The 22,038-nt window shown below is 32.2% G+C and overlaps 1 protein-coding gene across 1 annotated transcript in view; it reads left to right on the forward strand.

The window, feature by feature from the left end:
- The window catches only part of LOC143250009 (serine/threonine-protein kinase PLK1-like), a 66,889-nt gene extending 44,852 nt beyond the window's left edge, over window positions 1–22,037 (forward strand). The window contains exons 15-18 of the mRNA XM_076500644.1: window positions 8,626–8,791; window positions 12,125–12,254; window positions 15,555–15,671; window positions 16,307–22,037. Coding sequence (XP_076356759.1) covers window positions 8,626–8,791; window positions 12,125–12,254; window positions 15,555–15,671; window positions 16,307–16,516 — 623 coding nt within the window. The 3' untranslated portion in view covers window positions 16,517–22,037. The remainder of the gene's footprint in view (window positions 1–8,625; window positions 8,792–12,124; window positions 12,255–15,554; window positions 15,672–16,306) is intronic.
- Window position 22,038: the final 1 nt, after the last annotated feature.

Below are 22,038 nucleotides of genomic sequence, written 5' to 3' on the forward strand. Positions count from 1 at the left end.
GTTGGTAACAATACTGGTAGCTACAGTATTGTGTTAGGTGTTATTCTCAGAAGTTCAGTTGGTAACAATACTGGTAGCTACAGTATTGTGTTAGGTGTTATTCTCAGAAGTTCAGTTGGTAACAATACCGGTAGCTACAGTATTGTGTTAGGTGTTATTCTCAGAAGTTCAGTTGGTAACAATACCGGTAGCTACAGTATTGTGTTAGGTGTTATTCTCAGAAGTTCAGTTGGTAACAATACCGGTAGCTACAGTATTGTGTTAGGTGTTATTCTCAGAAGTTCAGTTGGTAACAATACTGGTAGCTACAGTATTGTGTTAGGTGTTATTCTCAGAAGTTCAGTTGGTAACAATACCGGTAGCTACAGTATTGTGTTAGGTGTTATTCTCAGAAGTTCAGTTGGGAACAATACCGGTAGCTACAGTATTGTGTTAGGTGTTATTCTCAGAAGTTCAGTTGGTAACAATACTGGTAGCTACAGTATTGTGTTAGGTGTTATTCTCAGAAGTTCAGTTGGTAACAATACCGGTAGCTACAGTATTGTGTTAGGTGTTATTCTCAGAAGTTCAGTTGGTAACAATACCGGTAGCTACAGTATTGTGTTAGGTGTTATTCTCAGAAGTTCAGTTGGTAACAATACTGGTAGCTACAGTATTGTGTTAGGTGTTATTCTCAGAAGTTCAGTTGGTAACAATACCGGTAGCTACAGTATTGTGTTAGGTGTTATTCTCAGAAGTTCAGTTGGTAACAATACCGGTAGCTACAGTATTGTGTTAGGTGTTATTCTCAGAAGTTCAGTTGGTAACAATACTGGTAGCTACAGTATTGTGTTAGGTGTTATTCTCAGAAGTTCAGTTGGTAACAATACGGTAGCTACAGTATTGTGTTAGGTGTTATTCTCAGAAGTTCAGTTGGTAACAATACCGGTAGCTACAGTATTGTGTTAGGTGTTATTCTCAGAAGTTCAGTTGGTAACAATACCGGTAGCTACAGTATTGTGTTAGGTGTTAGGTGTTACAGTATTGTGTTAGGTTCTCAGAAGTTCAGTTGGTAACAATACGGTAGCTACAGTATTGTGTTAGGTGTTATTCTCAGAAGTTCAGTTGGTAACAATACCGGTAGCTACAGTATTGTGTTAGGTGTTATTCTCAGAAGTTCAGTTGGTAACAATACTGGTAGCTACAGTATTGTGTTAGGTGTTATTCTCAGAAGTTCAGTTGGTAACAATACGGTAGCTACAGTATTGTGTTAGGTGTTATTCTCAGAAGTTCAGTTGGTAACAATACCGGTAGCTACAGTATTGTGTTAGGTGTTATTCTCAGAAGTTCAGTTGGTAACAATACTGGTAGCTACAGTATTGTGTTAGGTGTTATTCTCAGAAGTTCAGTTGGTAACAATACCGGTAGCTACAGTATTGTGTTAGGTGTTATTCTCAAGTTCAGTTGGTAACAATACCGGTAGCTACAGTATTGTGTTAGGTGTTATTCTCAGAAGTTCAGTTGGTAACAATACCGGTAGCTACAGTATTGTGTTAGGTGTTATTCTCAGAAGTTCAGTTGGTAACAATACCGGTAGCTACAGTATTGTGTTAGGTGTTATTCTCAGAAGTTCAGTTGGTAACAATACTGGTAGCTACAGTATTGTGTTAGGTGTTATTCTCAGAAGTTCAGTTGGTAACAATACCGGTAGCTACAGTATTGTGTTAGGTGTTATTCTCAGAAGTTCAGTTGGTAACAATACTGGTAGCTACAGTATTGTGTTAGGTGTTATTCTCAGAAGTTCAGTTGGTAACAATACCGGTAGCTACAGTATTGTGTTAGGTGTTATTCTCAGAAGTTCAGTTGGTAACAATACTGGTAGCTACAGTATTGTGTTAGGTGTTATTCTCAGAAGTTCAGTTGGTAACAATACCGGTAGCTACAGTATTGTGTTAGGTGTTATTCTCAGAAGTTCAGTTGGTAACAATACTGGTAGCTACAGTATTGTGTTAGGTGTTATTCTCAGAAGTTCAGTTGGTAACAATACCGGTAGCTACAGTATTGTGTTAGGTGTTATTCTCAGAAGTTCAGTTGGTAACAATACTGGTAGCTACAGTATTGTGTTAGGTGTTATTCTCAGAAGTTCAGTTGGTAACAATACTGGTAGCTACAGTATTGTGTTAGGTGTTATTCTCAGAAGTTCAGTTGGTAACAATACCGGTAGCTACAGTATTGTGTTAGGTGTTATTCTCAGAAGTTCAGTTGGTAACAATACTGGTAGCTACAGTATTGTGTTAGGTGTTATTCTCAGAAGTTCAGTTGGTAACAATACCGGTAGCTACAGTATTGTGTTAGGTGTTATTCTCAGAAGTTCAGTTGGTAACAATACTGGTAGCTACAGTATTGTGTTAGGTGTTATTCTCAGAAGTTCAGTTGGTAACAATACCGGTAGCTACAGTATTGTGTTAGGTGTTATTCTCAGAAGTTCAGTTGGTAACAATACTGGTAGCTACAGTATTGTGTTAGGTGTTATTCTCAGAAGTTCAGTTGGTAACAATACTGGTAGCTACAGTATTGTGTTAGGTGTTATTCTCAGAAGTTCAGTTGGTAACAATACTGGTAGCTACAGTATTGTGTTAGGTGTTATTCTCAGAAGTTCAGTTGGTAACAATACCGGTAGCTACAGTATTGTGTTAGGTGTTATTCTCAGAAGTTCAGTTGGTAACAATACTGGTAGCTACAGTATTGTGTTAGGTGTTATTCTCAGAAGTTCAGTTGGTAACAATACCGGTAGCTACAGTATTGTGTTAGGTGTTATTCTCAGAAGTTCAGTTGGTAACAATACCGGTAGCTACAGTATTGTGTTAGGTGTTATTCTCAGAAGTTCAGTTGGTAACAATACCGGTAGCTACAGTATTGTGTTAGGTGTTATTCTCAGAAGTTCAGTTGGTAACAATACGGTAGCTACAGTATTGTGTTAGGTGTTATTCTCAGAAGTTCAGTTGGTAACAATACTGGTAGCTACAGTATTGTGTTAGGTGTTATTCTCAGAAGTTCAGTTGGTAACAATACTGGTAGCTACAGTATTGTGTTAGGTGTTATTCTCAGAAGTTCAGTTGGTAACAATACTGGTAGCTACAGTATTGTGTTAGGTGTTATTCTCAGAAGTTCAGTTGGTAACAATACTGGTAGCTACAGTATTGTGTTAGGTGTTATTCTCAGAAGTTCAGTTGGTAACAATACCGGTAGCTACAGTATTGTGTTAGGTGTTATTCTCAGAAGTTCAGTTGGTAACAATACCGGTAGCTACAGTATTGTGTTAGGTGTTATTCTCAGAAGTTCAGTTGGTAACAATACTGGTAGCTACAGTATTGTGTTAGGTGTTATTCTCAGAAGTTCAGTTGGTAACAATACCGGTAGCTACAGTATTGTGTTAGGTGTTATTCTCAGAAGTTCAGTTGGTAACAATACGGTAGCTACAGTATTGTGTTAGGTGTTATTCTCAGAAGTTCAGTTGGTAACAATACTGGTAGCTACAGTATTGTGTTAGGTGTTATTCTCAGAAGTTCAGTTGGTAACAATACCGGTAGCTACAGTATTGTGTTAGGTGTTATTCTCAGAAGTTCAGTTGGTAACAATACTGGTAGCTACAGTATTGTGTTAGGTGTTATTCTCAGAAGTTCAGTTGGTAACAATACCGGTAGCTACAGTATTGTGTTAGGTGTTATTCTCAGAAGTTCAGTTGGTAACAATACCGGTAGCTACAGTATTGTGTTAGGTGTTATTCTCAGAAGTTCAGTTGGTAACAATACTGGTAGCTACAGTATTGTGTTAGGTGTTATTCTCAGAAGTTCAGTTGGTAACAATACCGGTAGCTACAGTATTGTGTTAGGTGTTATTCTCAGAAGTTCAGTTGGTAACAATACTGGTAGCTACAGTATTGTGTTAGGTGTTATTCTCAGAAGTTCAGTTGGTAACAATACTGGTAGCTACAGTATTGTGTTAGGTGTTATTCTCAGAAGTTCAGTTGGTAACAATACCGGTAGCTACAGTATTGTGTTAGGTGTTATTCTCAGAAGTTCAGTTGGTAACAATACTGGTAGCTACAGTATTGTGTTAGGTGTTATTCTCAGAAGTTCAGTCGGTAACAATACTGGTAGCTACAGTATTGTGTTAGGTGTTATTCTCAGAAGTTCAGTTGGTAACAATACTGGTAGCTACAGTATTGTGTTAGGTGTTATTCTCAGAAGTTCAGTTGGTAACAATACTGGTAGCTACAGTATTGTGTTAGGTGTTATTCTCAGAAGTTCAGTTGGTAACAATACTGGTAGCTACAGCATTGTGTTAGGTGTTATTCTCAGAAGTTCAGTTGGTAACAATACCGGTAGCTACAGTATTGTGTTAGGTGTTATTCTCAGAAGTTCAGTTGGTAACAATACCGGTAGCTACAGTATTGTGTTAGGTGTTATTCTCAGAAGTTCAGTTGGTAACAATACCGGTAGCTACAGTATTGTGTTAGGTGTTATTCTCAGAAGTTCAGTTGGTAACAATACTGGTAGCTACAGTATTGTGTTAGGTGTTATTCTCAGAAGTTCAGTTGGTAACAATACCGGTAGCTACAGTATTGTGTTAGGTGTTATTCTCAGAAGTTCAGTTGGTAACAATACTGGTAGCTACAGTATTGTGTTAGGTGTTATTCTCAGAAGTTCAGTTGGTAACAATACGGTAGCTACAGTATTGTGTTAGGTGTTATTCTCAGAAGTTCAGTTGGTAACAATACTGGTAGCTACAGTATTGTGTTAGGTGTTATTCTCAGAAGTTCAGTTGGTAACAATACTGGTAGCTACAGTATTGTGTTAGGTGTTATTCTCAGAAGTTCAGTCGGTAACAATACTGGTAGCTACAGTATTGTGTTAGGTGTTATTCTCAGAAGTTCAGTCGGTAACAATACTGGTAGCTACAGTATTGTGTTAGGTGTTATTCTCAGAAGTTCAGTTGGTAACAATACCGGTAGCTACAGTATTTACATACACACATTATACATTATTGATTCTTACACTCAACCTTTTACAAATTTAGTGAATAGGTGGGAATTTTACAATACATATTTGACTGTATGACTTATGTGCATTTCAAAATGTGCATATTGATCTGATACAAACATTGGTATCAAAATAAATATACAATAGTAAATCTGTCATAGAACATATAAAGCATTTAGTTCCACAATGGAGAAAGAACAATATTTATAACAAAGCATACAAATGTGGATTCTAATTCAGAGAAGCAGAAGGGCAAACAACAGTTAGAACTCGGGAGCATAATAGGTATACAGACTATAACATTAACCTAACTGTAATAGTTCATCATTCCAGACAAAAAAAACATAAAATAATTCCAAAATAATAGGATATGAACCAGATAGACAAAGAAAAGATGAAAGCATTTTTTTTAGGTCTACCTAACTGATAAGTCACTCACTCAACTTAGCATGGAAGTCAAGATACTCCTCTTGAAAACATTTAATTACTTAAGTGATTCAGGTTCTACTGGGGTAAATCCCATTAGAGTGGATAATGCTCCTGTCTTTCCTTGAGAAGACATAGGATTGAGTTCCAATTACTACCAATACAGAAAGTTTTTTTTCCCTGAAGACAGCAACAGGTGCACAACCAAAAAATGAGGGTGAAAATTAGTTAGTAATTAGCTAAAAAAGAAATTATTAATTGTTAATTAAACCTTGGTGATTGCATGAGGATGAATGACGTTTTCCTCAACTATAAGTATGTAAAGCTGTATTGGATGTCTTGAGTATTGAGAGCCACATTGGATTTCCTGAGTATTCAGAGCCACATATCATATTTTAAACATCTATTTACATTAATATTTCATTCCAACAAATTTAATTAGAAGTCTTTTCTATTGAGCTTGCACTCATGCTGCCATCAAAACATGTGCTTCAAAATTTCCAAATGTCTTTTATGCATTGCAGAACATTTGTCACTTACCCCTGTTTCTCGAAGCTCACCTTCCAGGTGTCGGGAAAACAGTTTTACCATGTCTCTAACACAATATAGATTCTCTGATGATTTTACTAGATTAATTTGGATGTCAACTGCAATTTTGATGCAAAGAATTGCACATATAAGAATTTCTATAAGTTATTTGGAGGCAGTTTTCCTGCAGTATTTGGGAAGGACATATAGCTGCATGGTCAGCTCTCATTGTTTGTCATATGTGTGCAGCTATATACAGGAGTTTCTAGTTGGTTTCATGGACAAGAAGATATCCCAGTTGTGTAACTCTATTTTCTGTTTTTGTTTTTATAATGAGGATGATCTGTTGTTCAGGTCTGTTGACTTCAGAATCTGCTAGACCTAGTTACTTCAGAATCTGCTAGACCTAGTTACTTCACAATATGCTAGACCTAGTTACTTCACAATATGCTAGACCTAGTCACTTCAGAATTTGCTAGACCTAGTTACTTCACAATCTGCTAGACCTAGTTACTTCACAATCTGCTAGACCTAGTTACTTCACAATCTGCTAGACCTAGTTACTTCACAATCTGCTAGACCTAGTTACTTCACAATCTGCTAGACCTAGTTACTTCACAATCTGCTAGACCTAGTTACTTCACAATCTGCTAGACCTAGTTACTTCACAATCTGCTAGACCTAGTTACTTCACAATCTGCTAGACCTTGTTACTTCACAATCTGCTAGACCTAGTTACTTCACAATCTGCTAGACCTAGTTACTTCAGAATTTGCTAGACCTAGTTACTTCAGAATCTGCTAGACATAGTTACTTCAAAATCTGCTTGACCTAGTTACCTTCAGAATCTGCTAGACCTAGTTACTTCAGAATCTGCTGGACCTAGTTACTTCAGAATCTGCTGGACCTAGTTACCTTCAGAATCTGCTAGACCTAGTTACTTCAGAATCTGGTAGACCTTGTTACTTCACAATATGCTAGACCTAGTTACTTCACAATATGCTAGACCTAGTTACTTCACAATATGCTAGACCTAGTTACTTCAGAATTTGCTAGACCTAGTTACTTCACAATCTGCTAGACCTAGTTACTTCACAATCTGCTAGACCTAGTTACTTCACAATCTGCTAGACCTAGTTACTTCACAATCTGCTAGACCTAGTTACTTCACAATCTGCTAGACCTAGTTACTTCACAATCTGCTAGACCTAGTTACTTCACAATCTGCTAGACCTAGTTACTTCACAATCTGCTAGATCTAGTTACTTCACAATCTGCTAGACCTAGTTACTTCACAATCTCCTAGACCTAGTTACTTCAGAATTTGCTAGACCTAGTTACTTCAGAATCTGCTAGACATAGTTACTTCAAAATCTGCTTGACCTAGTTACTTCAGAATCTGCTGGACCTAGTTACTTCAGAATCTGCTGGACCTAGTTACCTTCAGAATCTGCTAGACCTAGTTACTTCAGAATCTGGTAGACCTAGTTACTTCACAATATGCTAGACCTAGTTACTTCAGAATCTGCTAGACCTAGTTACTTCACAATCTCCTAGACCTAGTTACTTCACAATCTGCTAGACCTAGTTACTTCACAATCTGCTAGACCTAGTTACTTCACAATCTGCTAGACCTAGTTACTTCACAATATGCTAGACCTAGTTACTTCAGAATCTGCTAGACCTAGTTACTTCAGAATCTGCTAGACATAGTTACTTCAGAATCTGCTGGACCTAGTTACCTTCAGAATCTGCTGGACCTAGTTACCTTCAGAATCTGCTAGACCTAGTTACTTCAGAATCTGCTAGACCTTGTTACTTCACAATCTGCTAGACCTAGTTACTTCACAATCTGCTAATTCTAGTTCTTTTGTTGGCTTTGTTTTCTGTTTTAAATATGTTACTGTATTTGTGTTGTGTTAGATGATTTAAATATTGAAACTTCCTGTATTTGTGTTGTGTTAGGTGGTTTAAATATAAAAATTATTGCTGTATTTGTGTTGTGTTAGGTAGTCTATTGCTGTGTTTGTGTTGTGTTAGATGATTTAAATATTGAAACTGTTATTGTATTTGAGTTGTGTTAGATTTAAATATTGAAACTTCCTGTATTTGTGTTGTGTTAGGTGGTTTAAATATTGAAACTGTTGCTTGTTTGTGTTGTGTTAGATGATTTAAACATTAAAATTGTTGCTGTATTTGTATTTTGTTAGATGGTTTAAATATTAAAACTGTTGCTTATTTGTGTTGTGTTAGATTTAAATATTGAAACTTCCTGTATTTGTGTTGTGTTAGGTGGTTTAAATATTGAAACTGTTGCTTGTTTGTGTTGTGTTAGATGATTTAAATATTAAAATTGTTGCTGTATTGGTGTTGTGTTAGATGATTAAAATATTAAAACTGTTGCTGTATTTGTGTTTTGTTAGATGGTTTAAATATTAAAACTGTTGCTTATTTGTGTTGTGTTAGATGATTAAAATATTAAAACTGTTGCTGTATTTGTGTTGTGTTAGATGGTTTAAATATGTAGGCTGTCAGTTTTTAATTTTTTCAGAAGGTATATAATATGTAGATTGTTTAACATAAAGGAAAGTTTGATACAAAAAAAATGATTTATATAAGTAGAGTGTTTGTGTTTCTTTCCTTCCACTAGCAGAAAGTGGGGCCAACCTTCCTATTTTATCTGAAAATAGTGCATTATTCATCACAAAGTGGATTGATTATTCCAATAAGTATGGATTTGGTTTCCAGCTGTCAGACAACAGCGTAGGAGTTTTATTCAACGACACCACAAAAATGGGTCTTTCTGCTGATAAATTGTGAGAACTTAATTTTTATGTTAATTACAGTGTAGAGAAATTAACTAACTTTCCAGTTAACATTGTTTAACCCTTTTGTGACAGGACATGGATCAAAGGTCATGTCATTGCATTTGTTGACTTGCATTCAAAATTTTATTGAACTGCTATTTTATGTATTTATGTCAATAAGTTTGGTATCAAATACTAGATTATAATTCAAACTTTAATGTTATACATGAGTTAATTTTGTAATCTAAATGTAAATATTAAAATAACACCTAAATATAGATTTTTATGAGTCATAGTTGAAATTAGATGTTTGTGATGTCAAAGTACGAAAGTCTATAGTTGTATAAATTAGGAATTCAGATTACCAGTATTTTCAAACTAGAATATAAAATAAAAATCTTGTATCTTTTTATTTTGGTGAGATGTAGCTTATTTGCTAAATCAGATATGGTGGCCCAGTTCTCCTCTTTCTGTTTTTGGAAACATTCCTTTATGTGCACTTACTTTAATATATAACATAAATAACCAATCAACAGCTCAGAATGTTTATCTAGTGGTTTGAAACATTCCTTTATGTGCACTTACTTTAATATATAACATAAATAACCAATCAACAGCTCAGAATGTTTATCCAGTGGTTTGAAACATTCCTTTATGTGCACTTACTTTAATATATAACATAAATAACCAATCAACAGCCCAGAATGTTTATCTAGTGGTTTGAAACATTCCTTTATGTGTACTTACTTTAATATGTAACATAAATAACCAACCAACAGCTCAGAATGTTTATCTAGTGGTTTGAAACATTCCTTTATGTGCACTTACTTTAATATATAACATAAATAACCAATCAACAGCTCAGAATGTTTATCTAGTGGTTTGAAACATTCCTTTATGTGCACTTACTTTAATATATAACATAAATAACCAATCAACAGCTCAGAATGTTTATCTAGTGGTTTGAAACATTCCTTTATGTGCACTTACTTTAATATATAACATAAATAACCAATCAACAGCTCAGAATGTTTATCTAGTGGTTTGAAACATTCCTTTATGTGCACTTACTTTAATATATAACATAAATAACCAATCAACAGCTCAGAATGTTTATCTAGTGGTTTGAAACATTCCTTTATGTGCACTTACTTTTAATATATAACATAAATAACCAATCAACAGCTCAGAATGTTTATCTAGTGGTTTGAAACATTCCTTTATGTGCACTTACTTTAATATATAACATAAATAACCAATCAACAGCCCAGAATGTTTATCTAGTGGTTTGAAACATTCCTTTATGTGCACTTACTTTAATATATAACATAAATAACCAATCAACAGCTCATAATGTTTATCTAGTGGTTTAAAACATTCCTTTATGTGTACTTACTTTAATATATAACATAAATAACCAATCAACAGCTCAGAATGTTTATCTAGTGGTTTGAAACATTCCTTTATGTGCACTTACTTTAATATATAACATAAATAACCAATCAACAGCTCAGAATGTTTATCTAGTGGTTTGAAACATTCCTTTATGTGCACTTACTTTAATATATAACATAAATAACCAATCAACAGCTCAGAATGTTTATCTAGTGGTTTGAAACATTCCTTTATGTGCACTTACTTTAATATATAACATAAATAACCAATCAACAGCCCAGAATGTTTATCTAGTGGTTTGAAACATTCCTTTATGTGCACTTACTTTAATATATAACATAAATAACCAATCAACAGCTCATAATGTTTATCTAGTGGTTTGAAACATTCCTTTATGTGAACTAACAAAGCTATCCTGTCTTCAGAACTAACAAAGCTATCCTGTATTTAGAACTAACAAAGCTATCCTGTATTTAGAACTAACAAAGCTATCCTGTCTTTAGAACTAACAAAGCTATCCTGTCTTTAGAACTAACAAAGCTATCCTGTCTTTAGAACTAACAAAGCTATCCTGTCTTTAGAACTAACAAAGCTATCCTGTCTTTAGAACTAACAAAGCTATCCTGTCTTCAGAACTAACAAAGCTATCCTGTCTTCAGAACTAACAAAGCTATCCTGTCTTCAGAACTAACAAAGCTATCCTGTCTTCAGAACTAACAAAGCTATCCTGTCTTCAGAACTAACAAAGCTATCCTGTCTTTAGAACTAACAAAGCTATCCTGTCTTTAGAACTAACAAAGCTATCCTGTCTTCAGAACTAACAAAGCTATCCTGTCTTTAGAACTAACAAAGCTATCCTGTCTTTAGAACTAACAAAGCTATCCTGTCTTTAGAACTAACAAAGCTATCCTGTCTTTAGAACTAACAAAGCTATCCTGTCTTCAGAACTAACAAAGCTATCCTGTCTTCAGAACTAACAAAGCTATCCTGTCTTCAGAACTAACAAAGCTATCCTGTCTTCAGAACTAACAAAGCTATCCTGTCTTCAGAACTAACAAAGCTATCCTGTCTTCAGAACTAACAAAGCTATCCTGTCTTCAGAACTAACAAAGCTATCCTGTCTTCAGAACTAACAAAGCTATCCTGTCTTCAGAACTAACAAAGCTATCCTGTCTTCAGAACTAACAAAGCTATCCTGTCTTTAGAACTAACAAAGCTATCCTGTCTTCAGAACTAACAAAGCTATCCTGTCTTTAGAACTAACAAAGCTATCCTGTCTTTAGAACTAACAGAAATACACCAATAAAGACAATGTTGGAATTGTTATAGGTTTCCACAAAACATTAACTTGAAATCGTAAAATAAATGTTTCATTACATTTTCTCCACATTGCTCTTTATAAAAGTATTATGTTAAAACTATTCACATAATGTAATGTAAGAAACATGTTGGCACATCTGGTCTAATTTTTGTTTTTCATCATGTATTAAATTTGCTCTACCTTTGATCTCGATCAGTTGGTTGATATTAAAAAAATAAAAATGTGCTTGAACTTTGCTTACTCTCTAAAAACTCAGAGTAACAGTTAATATCTACAAGTTAATATAAAGAAAACTGAACAAACACGCCAAACAATAAAACAAAGAAATGTGATTGTTTCTTTATCCTACAATAAAATTGCTTATGAGAGTTCGTAAACTCAACTGGATTATTCTAAACTACTTGTTTATTAACATAGCCTGTTCGTGGATTCATGGTTTTGTTATCTATAGGATCTTAAAGTTAAAAGCTACATGAGTCGCACAAAATTTTAACATAAATACTTTACTATGACAGATAATCCAGTTGTTTGCTGTATTTTATGTAGAAAATGAGAAAGAATATGATGAGAGATAAATAAAGACGGTTTTCGAATGTCTTAACAATTAACTTTTTGCATGCTATAAGGCGAGTGGAGTACTACGACCAAAGCAACAAGCTAAAAGTCTACAGCTCACCCAATGTACCATCCATCCTTCTGGAGAAATACACCTTGTTAAGATATTTTACTCAGTATATGGAGGAAAATCTAATTGAGGTAATTAATTTTTATCTTATCCATATACTTCATGTTTCAGCAGTTCAGATCTAAAGATTTGTGGTTTGTTGATGCAAGGACAGGCTGTTTTTTAAAAGGTTAATTTTCAAGTTTCAATGTTAGGTCAGACAAGTGTAGTTGAATAAGTGCTGTTAACTAGCTGCCTTTCCTTTAACCTATCAGCCCCAGTCTAGGGATAGTTACACAGACATAGTACTTGGGTAGTTTCTACACTGAAATTGAAAACAAAGAGTTTCTTTATTTTTACATTTTAGATTCATTCATTGAGATATACTTATAATTTCAAACTTAGATTACTGAAGAACTTATAAGATGTAACAATATACTAATAAAATAAAGTATTTGAGTAGTTGATGTGAGTAAATGATGCGAAATGTTTTTGTTGGACGTATCAGTCTAAAGTTATGAAACAACAGTTGGAAATATTTCTAACTCAGTTATACTTGCATTTCTGTGTGACTTAATAACATTAGATACTTTACTAAATGTTTAATTTTTTAAATTCTTACAAACTGTGCATGTGGTCATTAGTTTGGGCTTTGTCTACATCAAGCTTTCTTTACATTTAGATGTAATTAAACTTACAATAAAGGTTCAGCTAAATTTTCTTGACCTCAGGCTTTGCTTAAGTGATGTATGTAATGGATATGTGAGTGTTTAAAGGATAATAAATTAACATTATTTTTAGGTGATGTATGTTATGGATGTGTGAGTGTTTAAAGGATAACAAATTAACATGAATTATTTTTATAGTGACCTATGTAATGGATGTGCGAGTGTTTAAAGGATAACAAATTAACATGAATTATTTTTATGGTGATGTATGTAATGGATGTGTGAGTGTTTAAAGGATAATAAATTAACATTATTTTTAGGTGATGTATGTAATGGACGTGTGAGTGTTTAAAGGATAATAAATTAACATTATTTTTAGGTGATGTATGTAATGGATGTGTGTGTGTTTAAAGGATAACAAATTAACATGAATTATTTTTAACTGATGTATGTAATGGATGTGTGAGTGTTTAAAGGATAACAAATTAACATGAATTATTTTTAACTGATGTATGTAATGGATGTGTGAGTGTTTAAAGGATAACAAATTAACATTATTTTTAGGTGATGTATGTAATGGATGTGTGAGTGTTTAAATGATAATAAATTAACATGAATTATTTTTATGGTGACGTATGTAATGGATGTGCGAGTGTTTAAAGGGTAACAAATTAACATTAATTATTTTTAGGTGATGTATGTAATGGATGTGTGAGTGATTAAATGATAACAAATTAACATGAATTATTTTTATGGTGATGTATGTAATGGATGTGCGAGTGTTTAAAGGGTAACAAATTAACATTAATTATTTTTAGGTGATGTATGTAATGGATGTGTGAGTGATTAAAGGGTAACAAATTAACATTAATTATTTTTAGGTGATGTATGTAATGGATGTGTGAGTGATTAAATGATAACAAATTAACATGAATTATTTTTATGGTGATGTATGTAATGGATGTGTGAGTGTTTAAAGGATAATAAATTACCATTATTTTTAGGTGATGTATGTAATGGATGTGCAAGTGTTTAAAGGTTACAAATTAACATTAATTATTTTTAGGTGATGTATGTAATGGATATGTGAGTGTTTAAATGATAATAAATTAACATTAATTATTTTTAGGTGATGTATGTAATGGATGTGTGAGTGTTTAAATGATAATAGATTAACATGAATTATTTTTATGGTGATGTATGTAATGGATGTGTGAGTGTTTAAAGGATAATAAATTAACATGAATTATTTTTATGGTGGTGTATGTAATGGATGGGTGAGTGTTTAAATGACAATAAATTAACATGAATTATTTTTATGGTGGTGTATGTAATGGATGGGTGAGTGTTTAAATGACAATAAATTAACATGAATTATTTTGATAGTAATGTATGTAATGGATGTGTGAGTGTTTAAAGGATAATAAATTAACATTATTTTTAGGTGATGTATGTAATGGATGTGTGAGTGTTTAAATGACAATAAATTAACATGAATTATTTTTATAGTGATGCATGTAATGGATGTGTGAATGTTTAAATGACAATAAATTAACATGAATTATTTTTATAGTGATGCATGTAATGGATGTGTGTGTTTAAATGACAATAACTTAACATGAATTATTTTTATAGTGATGCATGTAATGGATGTGTGAGTGTTTAAAGGATAATAAATTAACATTATTTTTAGGTGATGTATGTAATGGATGTGTGAGTGTTTAAATGACAATAAATTAACATGAATTATTTTTATAGTGATGCATGTAATGGATGTGTGAGTGTTTAAAGGATAACAAATTAACATGAATTATTTTTAACTGATGTATGTAATGGATGTGTGAATGTTTAAATGACAATAAATTAACATGAATTATTTTTATAGTGATGCATGTAATGGATGTGTGAGTGTTTAAATGACAATAAATTAACATGAATTATTTTTATAGTGATGCATGTAATGGATGTGTGAGTGTTTAAAGGATAATAAATTAACATGAATTATTTTTATGGTGATGTATGTAATGGATGTGTGAGTGTTTAAAGGATAATAAATTAACATTAATTATTTTTAACTGATGTATGTAATGGATGTGTGAGTGTTTAAAGGATAATAAATTAACATTAATTATTTTTAGGTGATGTATGTAATGGATGTGTGAGTGTTTAAATGACAATAAATTAACATGAATTATTTTTATGGTGATGTATGTAATGGATGTGTGAGTGTTTAAATGACAATAAATTAACATGAATTATTTTTATGGTGATGTATGTAATAAATGTGTGTGTGTTTAAAGGATAATAAATTAACATTATTTTTAGGTGATATATGTAATGGATGTGTGAGTGTTTAAATGATAATAAATTAACATGAATTAATTTTATGGTGACGTATGTAATGGATGTGCGAGTGTTTAAAGGGTAACAAATTAACATGAATTATTTTTATAGTGATGTATGTAATGGATGTGTGAGTGTTTAAAGGATAATAAATTAACATTATTTTTATGGTGATGTATGCAATGGATGTGTGAATGTTTAAATGATAATAAATTAACATGAATTATTTTTATGGTGATGTATGTCATGGATGTGTGAGTGTTTAAAGGATAATAAATTAATATTAATTATTTTTATGGTGATCTTAACTTTCACTGTCAGAAAAACATACAAAATGCACAACATTCCAATGTAATTGGTTTTTATTTTATATTGCATCAGGGTGGAGATATAAAGCAGCTTGAGGTAACTAAAAAGAAGAAAACCATTCCTTACATGAAACGCTGGGTAAGGACCTCCAGAGCCATTGTAATGCAGTTGAACTGTGGCACTCTTCAGGTAAGAAAGCAAATGAGTTATGTTTACCTTATCTTTGAAGCTTGATATAAAATCATTATTAGTTATAGAATTTAGTTTTAATTGCTTTATTACTCTTGCAAAAGAGTCACTGCTGATTGGTTAACGTTATTTTCTCGTACAAAACATTGACTGCTGATTGGTTAGTGTTCTGATCTCCTGTGAGATGGTGATTGCTGATTTATTCAATGTTCTGATCTTTAACTAGATGATGACTGTTGATTTGATAGCCTGAAGATGACCTAGGAAGGTCAAAACATTGTTTACTGCTTATCAGTAAAAGTGCTAATACCGATACCAGCCATTCTGAGATACATTTTTGACTGCTGACTTGTTAATATTCTGATTTTTAACAAGACAGTGACTACTACTTTTTTCCTATTGCAAGATTGTCACTGTTAAAGTGTAAAATTCTACCATAAACTGACTGCAAACATTAATTATGGAATTACTGCTGATATTTGAATCTTCTTTTTAGAATGATTAGTTGATTTTGTAAGTTACACAAATTTGTGTTTTAACAGAAGGTTTCATTTCTTGTTGTAAATTGTGTTCATGATATTAATAAAAATATTTTGTGAACAGTATTTAAGACAAAATTTGTATCTGTTTAACAGATGAATTTTTTTGTGGATCACACAAAACTTATTATTAGTGGAGGTAAACACCACGGCAAGTTGACGTACATCAACGAACTGCGTCACACTTCGACATTTTCAATTGCTGACATTTCACAATACGGGTGCAAATCGGATATTGTCTGCCGTATTCAGTATGCTCTGTCAGTTCTTCGGGAGTTTGCTGAACTGGAACAGGATGACCTTTAACCCTAGAACACTGTGATGTTTAACTGTGATTAGGTTTAATCATGTGATTTTTTGTTGATAAAGAAGTTTGAGAGGAATCATATTTTTTTATTTATTTTTTCTCTTATAGTGCATGTTGTGATAAAAACAAGAAGTCTTTTTCAGTAGGGAAAGTGGCTTAACCAAAACTAGCTTAGTAATTATTTAATTTTTGTGTCAGGATCTTCATACAATTGAGTTGTTATGGTATTATTTAATCAAAATATTTTAAAATTCACTGTCTTCCTTGTTGCTCAAAGTTTATCATTTAGAGAACTGTACAGAAGTTTCAATGTGACTATGCAGTAAAATAGAAAATTCATTCACTATTTTTTGAGAGTAAATTTGGACTGTTGGTGATCAATAGGAAGATAACGTGTTATTGAAACCTTGTAGTTTAATTATGAAAAACAAAGGTTTACTAGATATGCTCGTGAATATGGCAGCCATATGATTACATATTTATATGTCAATATTTGTCTTCATTTTCATAAAGTGAACATTATAACTGTATGATGTAATACATTGCAATAAGTGCACAAAAATGTAGTTTGTACTATACAAACGTGTAACTTACAAACTAATTAATGTGTTTGAATATGCTAAGAAGTTAGTATTTGTTTTATTTGCTTTTGTTTGTGGTAGGCCTAAAACACTGGAATTTTTTTTTAATATTGTCAGTAGGCAAATATTAAATAAGTTAGACTAATAATTTATATAGAAGTTGGTGGTTGGGTAAACTTCTTTGAGACTTTGTGACTTTCTAGCACTGTCTTTACTGGTGGTTTGTGAGTACTATTGTTACAGTGACTTTTTGATTTGATTTAACAAAATTAACAGTGATATGTGAAAAACTTGTGTTCATCTGTTTCTACTGTGTGGTGATTCTTAGCACCAGATATGTAAATATTATACTTATATTACTTTCTCACTTATGTTTCTCTATACACTAACATTATTCTAGTAAAATAGTTCAGATGTTTTTCATAACCTTGAAAAAAGCTATTAACACGAGCATTTGTCGTCTCATCTTGAACTGCCGTACTTTGATCTTAGAGTTTTTATTGCATGTTAACCACAAGCTTCGCAGATATTATTGTCTTCACATCAAATCTTCATTCAACTGAGTGTGACTGAAGTGTGATTTGTCATCTTATAAACCGTTGTTTTTTCAGGAGACTCCTTGAATACAAGGAAGGTTTTATAAACTTCTGGTATTCCATGTTTTACCAACATTTTTAAATTTAAGTGATATGTGTAATCACAACAATTGTTACTATCTCCAGCCATAAGCATTTTACATTTTTTAAATTACATAGTGTATGGTGCACTGTATATAAATGCTGTAAGAGGTTCAAAAATAGGGTAAGTTATACAAATATTATTTAGTATTTACATCTAGCACATGACAAATTACATGCATAAAATATGGTGATTTAAACAAATATTCTGAAACGCGCATTTTTTGTAGGTTACAGCTACCTACGGCAGTAATTATACAACAGTTTTATTATACAAGCATTAAGTCAGTGATTAACAGCATTTAACACAATGTGTAATAACTTTTTTGTATATTTATTGTTGAACAGAATATTATCACAGGATTGGTTTATGTAAACTCTCTTGTATTATTTTTGCCAAAAGAAATGTTTGACATTAAAATATAGATAAAATTAGTGAAAGAAATACTTAATGTTGCAGTACGTGTACTTTAGGTATTTACTTGACTGGTGATTCTTAGAAAACTGTTTTGATTATGTATCTATAAGCAGGAACAAATATCCAACTTTTGTGTATAATACATGTAACACATTTAAAATTGCAGTAACAAGGAGGTAATGTTAATTTCTTTAACTGGGTTTAATTGATGCTTAGCAAGTGTCATAATTAACTAATTATTTTTATACTGATGTTTTGATAACAAGACATTTTTCTTTAGGGGAACAATGCGTTGCTGTAGTTGTAGGTTAGTGTACCATTTTGCAGTTTCTAACTTTTAGTTAAGAGTGACCACATAATGACAACATGCTTGTTAGGGTTAGAGAACTTGTTTGGAATTTAGTCAGTTCTGTGTTAGCTTGCATATCATTTGACATTAGCACAAAAGTAAAAAAACAACATTCTCTTAACAACTGTTACATCTGTATGATGTGATTTGAGAGGATCTTTGTATATGATATAGCTTTTATTTATCATATAAACAGATCTAATCAGTTTCTTTCTTGTGATATACTTTTCTTTTTTTCTAAATGGGTAGTTTACTTTGACTTGTGACCTAAGAATAGTCAGTGACCATAAGTTATTTTTGTGGCTGTAGAAAGATTATTGTTGCATTTTCTTTTGTTTTTTTTTGCCAGATTTGAACCAAGTAATAAATTATTTCAGAAGATGTTCTAAAATAAGTAGTTTAAGGTGGTGGAAAATACTGTTCTGTCATTTCTAAATTCTCATATTAGGAACAATGATTAAGGATTAACTTAGAAACTCTTGAAAGAATAAAACAGTAAAACTTTGGACAGAACAGTTTATTTTCTTACTGACATGTATTTATTAAATCAATGGTTATTTGTGTTTTTGAACTATATCAGAGTTCCCTTAAACATAGGAGCAAGTTAAGTGTAAGCTGTGTGCTTACAAACTGGTAATAAATGGAGGAATGCAATGGTAGAATGTGATAACTGTTAACCTAGATAACTTTTATTTAAGTATTGTAAGCAGTTCTTATTAAAAGTAGTTTCTTATAATCTTGGTTTTCACGTTAGTTATTTGGGAACTTTTGATTTTGAGCTTATTTTACCTCATTAAACATTTTTCACGTGTTTTCTGTGGCGTGCAGATCACATGATAGAGTTCTCTTCAGCAGATCACATGATAGAAGTTTTGATATAATTACAGAAGTTTCTCTAACAGTCACTTCTTAACTCTACAGCTGTATAGTGGCGTTTAGCCTTAAAGAAAGAATCGACTATGTTTTCATTGTAAGTGAAGTTTCTTTTCCTATCATTCCAGGAAAATGAAAGCAGTGAATGTTGGAGAATTCCAAAGATTTATCTGAAATACATTTTTATTACTGAATGTCTGTGAAGTGTGCATGGATTATATAGATACGATCAGGTCACCAAAAGAAACGTCAGCTATACAGTTTTGAGTGTTACTCAAAGGTGAATAAATATGATACCATAAAGTGAACAAAGGATTCAACTGTGATAAACCTTATTAGGAAACCAGTTGAAGTAATTAGTAAAAATGTGTAATCTGACTTGCTATAATCTTACAGTCATTACTTAAAATAATAAACTTTAATAAAGTAAAAAAAAAGTTCTGAATGAAGGAAGCCTGTTAATGTTGCTAAAGAAATGGTTGATGTTAAGAAAAATAGAATTCTGTAATGTGTGTACTTGGAAGATAAGAAGATAATTCTTTAATGTGTGTACTTGGAAGATAATTCTTTAAAAATGTGAGTGAAACTCTTTATTTCCAGAAGTATTTATTAATGAAATTTGTGAAAGGTTATATTAAATTAACACTGAACAGCAGAGGAAACACAGTTTGTTCTCGTATCTTATTAATACTGGTTAAAAACAAAGCTAGTATATTGTTTGAAATGTTTGACTGGACCTGTTGGTAAATATTTTTCAGTATTTATCTCTAACTTTCTGTGTTAAGTGTTAAAATTGACATTCCTCATTTTATTAATTATATGATTTATTGTATTTGAGATAAACATTCTAGTATAGTTTTTTTTCAGTTTTATATGTATATATATTTTGTTTTGACAAGATAAATGTTACTGACAGTGTCAACATTAAAGCCATGGGCACAAGACTATGGAAGGTGATTTAAGATTGTAGTGTTGATTTGAAATCATCTTTTGAAATGTAAAGGTTTTTTTTAAGGGGGTGTTCTAAGCAAGTTCTTAATAGTTTAATAACTTCAGTAGGTTTGCACCCTTGGCTTGAAAGCTTGATTGTATGTTAAGTTATAGTTTAGCTTTTGTGTTTGGATTTCAGTAACACCTGAAAGCCAGTTTCTTGTCTGTGGTATACAAAGCCTTTGGTTTTTTTTTAATACAGAAATATAAAGGACTTTTTATGGACTTAAAATAGATCTGCTTGTGAATTCCATCTGAAGTCTTGTGTTGGATAATGTTTGAGTCTTTAGATTTTATCTATATCCACATAATATTTGAAATTTGACTCTCATAATGTTGGAAACAAGTTGAAACTTGATTCTCATAACCCCATGAATATTAGATAATTATTTACTTTGAACAAATTAAGATGAAGCTGCTTGAGACAAATCTGATTAAAATTTCCAGCTGGAAGTGCCATCCACACACTGTTAAAAATACAACATAAGTACTCACCTTCTACCTAAAACCTTTCTTAAAAAGATGCCATCTTTATTAACTGATTAAAATTTAACAAATGTTTTATTCATCTTAAAAAATAAATTAATGTTGAATTCTGAGTTTCAAGTGAAGTGTTATCAGTGCTTATATTATTATACTTTTATAAATAATCCAGTAATAATTTATTACAATATTGTTTATGTATATTTTGAGAAAAACATTTGCTAAAGAAAGATATGAACTCTGTACAGTCGGTATTTATTTATTTTTGTAAGATTTTACCTCTCCTCATTCAGTTTTGATGTTTTTCAACTGGTTTGTTGTTACACACAAATAGTAGACGTGTAAATGTATAACACGTAAGTAAACTTCTGCATTTATAACAGGAAACTGATGAATATTCAATGTTTCACACTTTTTCTGTTTTTATAGTGTAGAAGGCAGAAATAGAACAGTTACATAACTGTAATATTATAATGTAGAAGGCAGAAATAGAACAGTTACATAACTGTAATATTATAATGTAGAAGGCAGAAATAGAACAGTTGAAGGACAGCTGTAATACTTTTACCATATTAAAATGATCTGATATCTTGTTGTGTAAGCTGCTAGCCTGAGAGTTACTTGTATTTGTAAGCAGTCCATCACAAATAATTGTGTGTACAGATAGCTGTGTTACCATTAGCTTTATTATTCATAAACTGTGCCTACAGTTGGTTTGGGAATATGCAGAGGAATTGCTATCTGAAAACATTAACTTGTAACAAGCACTGAGAACACCTGAATATGGAGTAAATCATGTAGGGGCATGCATGTACTGTAGGGGTATGTGAACATACTTTCTGCATCTGCAGGTTTACAAGCATTGTGAGGATATAAAAAGTTTATGCATTTTCAGTGTATGAGTTCATTTCCAAGATGCACATAAGGATGTGTAAACTTGTAACATCCTGCAAAAATGTGTGTGAACATAATGTATGCAATGTGGGAATGTTGCAATCAACAAACTTTGGATAACATGAGATTAACATGTTTGGAATGTTGCAATCAACAAACTTTGGATAACAGGAGATTAACATGTTTGGAATGTCGCAATCAACAAACTTTGGATAACATGAGGTTAACATGTTTGGAATGTTGCAATCAACAAACT

This window comes from Tachypleus tridentatus, chromosome 4 (genome assembly GCF_004210375.1).
Source record: "Tachypleus tridentatus isolate NWPU-2018 chromosome 4, ASM421037v1, whole genome shotgun sequence".
In the NCBI taxonomy this organism is placed as follows: Eukaryota; Metazoa; Arthropoda; class Merostomata; order Xiphosura; family Limulidae; genus Tachypleus; species Tachypleus tridentatus.